The sequence below is a fragment of the Onychostruthus taczanowskii genome, unplaced genomic scaffold (assembly GCF_017590055.1).
Source record: "Onychostruthus taczanowskii isolate IOZ18803 unplaced genomic scaffold, ASM1759005v1 scaffold26, whole genome shotgun sequence".
Taxonomy (NCBI): Eukaryota; Metazoa; Chordata; class Aves; order Passeriformes; family Passeridae; genus Onychostruthus; species Onychostruthus taczanowskii.
In genome coordinates, this window is record NW_024499906.1 from 9,896,467 (window position 1) to 9,906,637 (window position 10,171).

The 10,171-nt window shown below is 33.8% G+C and overlaps 1 protein-coding gene across 8 annotated transcripts in view; it reads left to right on the forward strand.

Annotated features, from left to right (window-relative positions):
• Positions 1-9,474, forward strand: part of POSTN (periostin) — a 30,749-nt gene extending 21,275 nt beyond the window's left edge. For 2 of the 8 annotated variants that reach the window (XM_041407322.1, XM_041407321.1), the window contains 7 exons: positions 1,044-1,139; positions 1,723-1,812; positions 3,362-3,439; positions 3,866-3,946; positions 6,054-6,140; positions 8,087-8,128; positions 8,651-9,474. In XM_041407322.1, coding sequence (XP_041263256.1) covers positions 1,044-1,139; positions 1,723-1,812; positions 3,362-3,439; positions 3,866-3,946; positions 6,054-6,140; positions 8,087-8,128; positions 8,651-8,691 — 515 coding nt within the window. In that variant the 3' untranslated portion in view covers positions 8,692-9,474. Of the gene's footprint in view, positions 1-1,043; positions 1,140-1,722; positions 1,813-3,361; positions 3,440-3,865; positions 3,947-6,053; positions 6,541-8,086; positions 8,129-8,650 lie in introns of those variants that run through there. The other 6 variants (XM_041407316.1, XM_041407317.1, XM_041407314.1 and 3 more) reach the window with 5 other exon arrangements.
• Positions 9,475-10,171: the final 697 nt, after the last annotated feature.

Here is a 10,171-nt window from a genome sequence, read left to right on the forward strand (position 1 = left end):
TTTTTGTTATTGAAGGTAGCCTATATTGACTGTTTTCAACAATTAAAAGGAGGCACACATCTTTAAAAGCTGTTGTTAAATCCTGATCAGTAATTACGGAAATAAAAAATCAATGCACAATCAACTTCTACAAAAATTCATATAAAGCTATTTTAGGGATTTTTAAGGAAAGTAAAAAACATGGATTATGCTAATTTTCTGTCCCTGAAAAAGGAATACAGAAAGTTTGTTTTACAGTATCTTCCTAAGTAGAAGGAGTCCCACAGCACTCATTAGAGAAGAACCATATTATTACTGCTAATTGATGGTATGTTCCTAATTTATCTAGTATCTCCTGCTTTAGCATGTCAGACAGAGATACATTTGGATCAGTGTAATCAAGATGACCTCACCCAGTAATGATAGCCAGTAATGCTGATAAATATCCTTACAGTCATTCCAGCTGATCTCAAAAGTTTCCTTTTTAGTTGTTTTGGGTTTTTTAAGCTGCGTAACCACTGGCCAAGTCTTAAACACAAAGGAAAAAAAGCCATGTAAAAAACCTCAGAGCAAAAAATAAAAGAAACTCCAAAGCAACAAATAACAAAAACAAAAACAAAAAACCCAAAAAAAAAAAAAAACCACAAAAACAAAAAAACCCCTCTCACTATATAGTTTGCATGTTGATCACTAGTGGAGCTATAGCTGTAAAATATTGCAAAGATGCAGAGTAACCTTCTCACCAAGAACGTACTTTTTCTGTAGAAAAAGCTGACGATCTGATTTATTGCCTGGAACTTGTCAACAAATGTTAAAAATACCATGTACACAAAATAAACAAAGAGTAAGTGTACAACAGGATCTTTGTTTAAGATCTGGTGTGAGAAAACACAAGACTGTAAATGTTGCCACAAATACCCTCTCAGATTTAAACAGCCCTCTATTACAATAATCTGGTTTATCTAGAGTGAGTGGACAAAATGCAAACTTCATCTCACCCCCTGGAATACTACAAGTATTTTATGACTATTTGTAACCTGTTGTTTTTTTTTCCTATGTCACAGACCCATCTATCACACAGCTCACTAAATTAATTGAAGGGGAACCTGAGTTCAAAATAGTCAGGGAAGGGGAGACAATAACTAAAGTGATTCATGGAGGTTGGTATGCTTTCAGCAACTCAATTTGCACTAGCATTCACTATTCCCCATCAGTTTATACTTTATCTAGGTGATTTATGTTAGACAGCTGTTCTGTTTTTAACAAGACCTTTGTGAAGTGCTGCAATTTTATTGCATCATATTCTTTATAGTTCTCATGCATTTCAAAAAATTGGGGTTTTTTTTCCCTAGTTGTGTTCCATAGCTTCAGTCAAGACAGTTTAGAAATACTCTGCATGCTGACATATGTCTCTGTCAAGAATTACTTGCTCATTGCTGTCCTAAAATCAAACATATAGCATGTGATTCTGTGATTAAAAGGCAATTTTGACAGAAAGAGAGGTAAACCTTGTGTTCTCTTTGCTGGGGGCATCCAGATGTTCACATCTAGGATGGTTTTAAAGGAAAAATCACATGAACATCCTCAATTGTGAGTAGATTTAGTTGCTGATCTCTAAACTTTTTTTTTTCATAAAATATTCTGTGGTACTTCCTTCTGTGCTTCAGTCAGTTTCCACATCTCAAAAAGAGCACTTGAAAGATCATCACTTGATTAATTCCTTGAATTTAAAAATCCTTGTAGAACCAATTATTAAAACATACACCAAAATCATTGATGGACGACCTGTGGAAGTGACAGAGAAAAAAGTAACAGAAGAAAGAATTATTCAAGGTAAATTAAGCTGAGATATTCATTCTTAGTAAAGTCCACCTTTGCATACTAAAGTAACATATCTTAAGTTCTATCCTAGTGCCTAAACTGTGTTTCCTTGACAAATGAATTTTCCCTAATACTTCCCACTGTCTCTGTAAGGCTGGCCATGTCTCCTACACATACATGTACATAAATGGCAACAATATTTTAACAGCATGCAAAACTATGAACGTTTCTTTTTTTGTTTTTATTTTCATATTTTGATAAGTGTCTACTTCTGCTAGTTTCTTGTTATCCTTTCACAGTGAGACTGCTTTTATTGCATTTTTGTACTCTGCTTTGCTTTAGAAGGAAATTTTTTTTCCCCCTGAACTTCTGGATTATATACCCCCAGGAAGGTTTCATTTTATTAAACATAAATATTTAATGTGTAGATGCCTATTTTTACATGTCATCCCAGACTCTCTTGACAGCCATTTCAGGAAAAGATCTCTATTTCTCTGTAAGGTGGGGACTTCATCTGACATCCACAAGTTAGACACTTGGATACTGCTGATGTAAGATAACATCAATATGCATCTGCATCCCTGGATTTTCTCACACAAAAGCTCACAAATTCCTTGGCCAATTTAAATTATATTTGACCAATTACAGAGCTATTTCTTTAAGCATCCTAGAAACAGATGAGTGGAGTGAGGCATATTTAAGCATAGTAGGTCATATATGGAGTTCTCTGTTGACACTTTTTGATCACCTCATTTAAATATCAGCTTGAATGCTGCCAGTAAAATTCTGTCTGCTAGAGACCTTGTAAGGAAAAGACACTGCTATAACAACATATTGACTTAGCTGTAAGTCCTAATATTCAGTGTATTTAGAAAATACTAAAATTCTACCAAATTCATTTGAGAAAGACAGAAATAAAAAATCATGCTTATTATCATACAACTTTTTACTACAATGAAAATAACTGAATGAAAGGCATTAGTGGTTTATGAATAAACCTGGGGCTATTTTCTAGCAAAAATTGTAGGGGAGGCAAATAAAATATAATTTTCTCAATTCTCAGATTCAAATATTCACTAATATCCCACTTGAAATGGTAAACATAATGTAAAATGCCAGAATTTCAGACCTGTATCTCCTTTTCCATCTGTAGAAACTGAAAAGGCATCTCAAATATTAAGTCTTCAAGTGATTCATAGCAGTCATAAAAGCAAAAATGTCTATTTGCAACAGTCAATTCAGACTAATAATGGACTGCAGAAATATCTGATCTATGACCTAATACAGCAGAGTTTAAAATTGTGTCTAAGAATGTAAGCAGATAATTATTCTAATTATGACAAATTTGCGTAATTACTTTCATGACTAGTTCTAACTACTGTTTTTAATGTTCATTCAGTTTAATTTTGGAAATGGTAAAAAAATAAAGTTATCATATAAGCAGAATACAGCATGTTAACAATGGAATCACCATGGCATTTAGAAAAAACAGAAAAATAAAATTTAAAGGACAAACCTCTTATACCTGATAAAAGCCACTATCTTATAAAATTTTTTCCAGGTCCTGAAATAAAATATACCAGAATTACTGCAGGGGGTTCAGACAATGAAGAGAAGTTAAAGAAAATCCTTGAAGAAGGTTAGTATGCTTGTTTTATTTAATTTCTTTCATTTCTTTAACATATATATATATAAAAATATACACACATATATATGTAACTTAAGTAATTACTGAATGGATATTCCATGTTTAAAAAAATTTAGGTTCATACTGTAAAATCTTACTCAGAGATTAAACCTCAGAACGCTTCAAATGTAAAATTCTGGTTTGAGTTCTTGATCTTCATATTTCAGTCAGCTCTAGAGCTGAAGCTTCCTGGGTCTAATACACAGCATGCTATGTTTGTCATATAATATGGTGTTTCCAGTGTTTGTGTGGAATTTGATAACATAACATGAATTTTAAAATTCAGAACAATGCTATGACATGATTATATATGCTCTTGTGGGATTGCCAAATGCTTTCTGTAAATCAATTTTTTTGCCATAACCTGTATCCTATCAGAGGTTACCAAAGTGACCAAATTTATTGAAGGTGATGGTCATTTACTGGAAGATGAAGAAATCAAAAGACTTCTGCAGGGAGGTAATTCAGAGAATTACAACTAACATTTTTGCAACAGGTTATGATAACTGAAACTCCTCTCCGATATGTTGAACTTAACATTTTAAAGACTGATGTAGCAGAAGTGGACTTTTAATGGAAAAAATAGAACAATATATTCTAGTGCCAGATATCTGTGAAATGGCAGTAAGCCTCAAAGGTTTAGTAATCAATTTTTTAATGCCATTGATCACAGAAAAAAATTCATTTTGTTTTTTTCAGTCTTTAAAAGGTTACCTAATTAAAACCCAGGGGAGCAATGAAGATTTATTCCGATATTCCTTAACAAATTTAAATCTGTGAAAAACACTTATGAAATGGAACATATTGTAACCAGCCAAATTCATCTTACTTATCAGTTCTTGAGAAATGAATGTTCATTGCCCTCAAGTTAATAATTAAAGGCATGTTTAACAACTTCTTTGAAAGCTTACAGGTGATGGATATCCAGACATTAACTTTAATTCTCTTCAAATACAGCATCCCAAGAAATGGTTTTCTTTCCTTCTTGCTCTCTTAATTCTAACAGTTTTGGCAGTACATAACCAGTAGCTGTAGAAAATAGTAAAAGAACTTCTGCTTGTGAAATTAATCTTTATCTATGAATTTGGAATGTTCTCTGCTTAATGTAGATTAGAGAAACTATCTATAATAGCAATGGGTAATAAAAAAAGAATTTAAGTGATATGATTTTTGTAAATGTTAGTTTAAACCTGAGTCAGAAGCTCAAAAAAAGGATAGATACTTCTCTTGACATAAATTAAATGAATCCATTTAATTTTATGTTCACTTTTCAGTAAATTACAAAGTTGTATTCCAGTAAAGTAACTTACAGCCACATTTAGTTCACTGAACTAAATCTCATTGTCTTTCAAAAGCACTATTGAGTGCATGTGACTTAAACTTCAGTCAAGTAAAAAATTTCCTGTTGGCCGAACAGCTGAACAGCTGACCACCAAACTTAAATATGCTAGCTGATAACACAGCTAGTCGTAGCATAAAACCAAGATATGGCTGTGACTCTTGTTGACTGTAACTCAGTTCTGTTTCAAGCATCTGAGTCTTAGTTTTACAGACCTAAGCCAGAATTCACCTATAATACTGGACAGACACAGAAACTTCCAGAGGGTTTTTCATTTTGTCCTAAGAATCCCAGCTATGTCAAAAGATTTGCTCTCTGGAGATGCTTATTTCTGGATGGAATATTTAAAAGAAAGGGAGGAAATTAAAAACTTGCAGCAAGAAAATTCCTGTATATACTGCACTATTATTTTAAACCAGTCAACAAGAAGCAGGATCAAACTTTATCTGTAGAATTCTGGTCTGATACCAGAATCTAACGGTTACAACTGTACTTGTAATCACCTTCAGATACAGAGGTATACAATGAAATGGCTGTAATCTGTAGAGGTGCATTTTAGAGCATATAGGTGTATCCTAGAGATAGTTTCTCTCTAGGAAATTTGAAGAAGACAATATCATCTCTTGAATTCTTGCTGTTTTCCTTGCTATTATATGTTAGTTTGCAAAAGCATCCTGCTTTACAGAATGGACCAAGTAGGCAGATTTGTCTTTTTCTTTAATTTGATTTTGCTCTATCTTTTCCATGATTTATCCAGTCAGTTACCCTTGGCTGCCATGATAATACCTTACTATACATTTAGCTAGTAAAAGCAGATACACACACTGCTTTAGGGTTGTTGGTGATAATGGTGATAATGCTTTATTGCCCTCTTGTCTACATAAAGGGTTTTTTTTATGAAAATTACCTATTCATTTAAATTTGAGTACTGACACAAACAAATGTATTATCACTGTCTAAATAAAGGAATTATTTCATATGGGCTTTAATTCTGCTCATAAAATATCCAGAACTGCTTAAACAATTAGCAGTCTTTGCTGAAGCAGAACTTTAAACCAAGATTGCAATGAATGACTCATCCTTAGAGATAACATGCCTTATGGCATGAATAGCATGGTAGCCTGCAACACCTATGCCCAAAAATTACATTGTTTCCACTGAGGGCTCCTTGCATATGGAAAAATGCTATGCCAGATTTAACTCATTTGTTTTTGATGCTTACCATAGCTGGAACTGAGTACACCAAGGTTACTAAAGTAATTGAGGGAGAGCCACAGATTATCGAGAGAGAAATCAAGAAAGTTCATCTGGAAGGTTAGTTTGTCAAAAAATTAAGTACCACTAAGACCTGCTTTGTCCAAAGTGATCATTCCAGGTGAGGTTTTACAGTATCTATTTAAAAAAATTATTAGGTCTGCACCCAGCATTTTAGCAAGAAGAGTTTTATAATTGTTTTGGAAAATAATTCTTTCACTGATGCAAAGAAAAATGTTGAGGTTTATCTTGTGGCTAAACGTAACTAAAAGATTTGGCAAGCATAGTAGACAAGAGGAAATGCCTAACCACAAAGCTTAGGTAAAATGTTTGAAGGAACATGAACTGTAAAGAATTTACTTTTCTTTAAGCAGCACATACAGAAGAAGACCACGTGAGTTGCTTTTAACTTGAGTTATTTCTTGTCAATGTAAATGTGATCTGTTGCTGCCAGGGTTTTTCAGTGTTCCGAAGGAGTGGGTGGGGTGCAGGGAATATAACCTCTGGGGCTGAGCAAATATCTCACAGGGTCTTGGAATTTCTGTACTTCTGTCCTCTTGTTAAATGAGGGAAGCTCTTTTGAAAAACCAGAATGGAATAAGGGTCCAAAATGAGCCAATTAGAATTCACTCTGACTTAATATTGGCAATTTGTTCTTCAAGTTTAATAACCATTGTTTAATGATCTTCATTCAAAGTTAAGAAGTAATTTGCTTAGGTTTTCCTTTGTATTTATGTCTTTTTCTAATTCTAATAATGCAGAATAAGCTATTCTGTAAGCCTTTGAACTAAATACATAGGAAAAAAATATTGTGGCTTTTAGAGGATGAAATTAAATAAATGTGTTTCGGCCTTTTTAATTTTGAAGCCTGTGCCAAGTAATGGAGGTTTATGCATAGTGTTTGTACAGCTTCAGTGCTGAGTAGTACAAGGCATGTTGGGGAGTCTCCTATTGCCTGAAAATGACAGATGGGTGTGATCTTCAAACACAAGGCTTATCTGAAAGCACAGTTGTACAGACAGCACCAAAGTATGGAAAGCATACTTTGGATGGACCATATTCTGTCCTTGTCAGGGCAGTGCAGATCTTGGAATTTTCTGCCATTGTGGTGCAGATACCCAATGTTTAGTCTCAGCTGAAATGAGGTCAAGCCTGCATCTCAGGGCTATGCATTTATATACCCTGTACATCAGGATGAAAAGAGAACTGGATGCAGCTTGTTAAGTGAATATATAAGTACTTCATGGTTATAAAGGGGGAAAAATTACTGCAATAGCATTTCTGTGGCAGCAAGAGAATAACTATTTCTCATGCTTGTGATGTGTTCTTCCACCCAGTGAGGAGACATCTGGTTAAAAAAAGTCTCAAGATTTGATGAGAAAAAGGAAAACAAGTCCATAGTTCCAATGAATAAGTAACTGAACCCTAAATGTGGTATCATACTGTGGACTCACAATGCAGTTACAAATCAAGCCCCAAACACAGCTGGAAATGTGGCCAATATCTCGTCATGGTTCCAGGAATTTAGCTTTTGAATAATTCCTGAAGTAATGTCGATGCAACAGACCTGGACATCTGCTGCCAAAAACTGAGACTGAGTCCTGTGCCTTAACCTGAGCTTGTACTTCACTGACACAGTGTCACATGGTGTTCCATGAGTGAAGAGCACAGGCAAAACACCCTGGCACCTGCTTACACCATGAAATCCTCTGTAGAAGATCAGTGTGGATAATGGATTCATTCATATGTTTAAAATGCAAAAATACTTTTAAAATGTTCCTAAAATTTAATGAACGACTGCACATGAGAGACATGTGGGAATTGTATTATAAGCATTCATATTTCAGGTGATCAAGCCAACATGCTTCTGGAACAAAATTCTTAATTTACTGAAAAATTTAAAGAACAAACTTCAAAAGTCAGCAATGAGTTTCCAATATTTCTAAAGAGTTTTAATTCAAAGGCTCCAGCAAATAACTTCTGAATGCAATATTTCTGTTTTCTAGAAGCACCTGTACGGAAAGCACAACCAGCCAGGAGGGCACAAGGTAAAAAAAAGCCATACATTTAAACATTATAACACATATCAAATATTATCTCACTTATTTTAAGAGTCAGGATGGGGAATAAAAAGGCTCTTAAAAATACAGATTTCAAAAGGAAAAGCTGTATTTCTGTTAAAAAAAAAACTAACAAAATCTGGAGTTGATAATTATTTTTTAATGATATCTGAAAACAATCTAGATTGTGTGTTTTCTGAAAGAGTGTTTCAGATGAGATTATAGCCATCAAAGTGAAGTCTGACTTTGGAGTCCTAGCAATGGGAAAATGGCACGCTGGGATTCTCCACTGCAAGATTTATAACTCTTAGAATCTATGTTATTTTGATTGATGAAGAAGCTGAAAGATCTGTTTAATTTCACAGCTGCCAGCACAAGAGAGAAATATTCAGCTCCAGGCTTCATCCTTCCTTTTCACATGTCTGTTTCACAAGTAAATACAGTATATAGTCTTACTATGTTATATATAATTACAGAAAATAATTAAAGTTCTTTTTCCTTATTTTGCAGGAGGAGGAGCAAGAAGGAGGACAAGACTAGATCATTCCTAAAAGCTTTCCAAGACAGAATTCACAGAATTACAAATTAACATGGTCTTTGAGAGGAACTGTTTGGGTTTTGGTTTTTTTTTTTTAACTGAGAACATTAGAAAATGATGTTGTTTTGATGACATAATGTAAACTGAACCATGAATCCACAAAAAGATGTGAAGCTGCAGATACTAACTGCCAGCACAGTGTTCACTAGGACTAGTCCATTGGAGGTGCTTTTACTGCTCTTGATAGTAAGGACTATCAAGGGTGGGATCCTGGAAGCCAAAAACTTCTGTTAGGATTCCTTCTTCTGCTGGTTAGTAAGCGTTTGCAGGATTGGATTAAAAATGAGCAGGGAACAATACAGAGTGTATTTTTTTATTATTATTATTTCCACTAAATAGGAAATATAAGTGAAATTAGATAATTTCTAGAAAAAAGAAAAATAATCACCTCAGGTGACTTTTATAGTAATCTAAAGAAATATGAGATGTTAACACAGCACTTTTGGTTCAGTAATATTTTATGCTTTTATAAGTCAAAGTTCATCATGTGTTTAAATTTGTAATACCAGTAATGTTACCTTTTCTAAGCAAACAAATATGCCTTATATTAAATGTATAATGGGTTTTTTTGTCCTACATTGCATATCCAAATACCTTCTAGTAACTTGGCTAATGGAAGCTCTTCAAAAAAGAAAAAAAACCAAATATTATGAGCTTCTTGCAATGTATTAGAGATCATGTTGACTTCTTTATTTATAAGAAATCACATTCCCATTAAAGGAATCCTATAACAATACATATACTGAGATTCTTGAGTGTTTTCCCATTTTTTCCTAAATGTGTCTTTTGATTATTAAAGTGGATTATAAAAGCAATAAATAAAATGCATGCAAACAGTTAACTCAGCATGGAAAAAGGTCTTAAAAGTGAGGCCGGGTCTGAAAGCTTTTGTATCAAAACATGCTTTGCTAATGTCTGGTACTAATGTGGAGTTTTCTGTAAATTATGTCAATTTTATCACTCTAATTTTGTACTCATAGAAGTTGTCTGCTTTTATCAACAGAAGGTGAAAGACAATTATTCATGGAGTAGAAAAAACTTGTTCAAAGTTCCTTAATTTTGCTCACCAAAATATCAGAGGCATTGTCTACCATGCTTTTCTACTTCTGTTTTGAAACAAATACTCAATAAGAATTTGGCTGAACTGTGCTTGCTTTCATTTGTAAATATTTCTTAATAGCAAAGCAAATTCTAAATATTTTTAAAATTTTTAGTTTAACTTGTAATTGTAAAATATGCTTTCACAGAAGCAAACTGATGCTTCCCCTTCTCACTTAGCACATGCTAATGGACTTAAACTAATTCTCCTTAAACAATTAAAAACCTTCCCTAATTCCACAATGACATTCCCTCAACACTGCTCCTTGAGCAGCACAGCTCTCTGAGAATGGCACTGATAAATTGCGCAGCCTCACTGGCCCATCAGACATGTC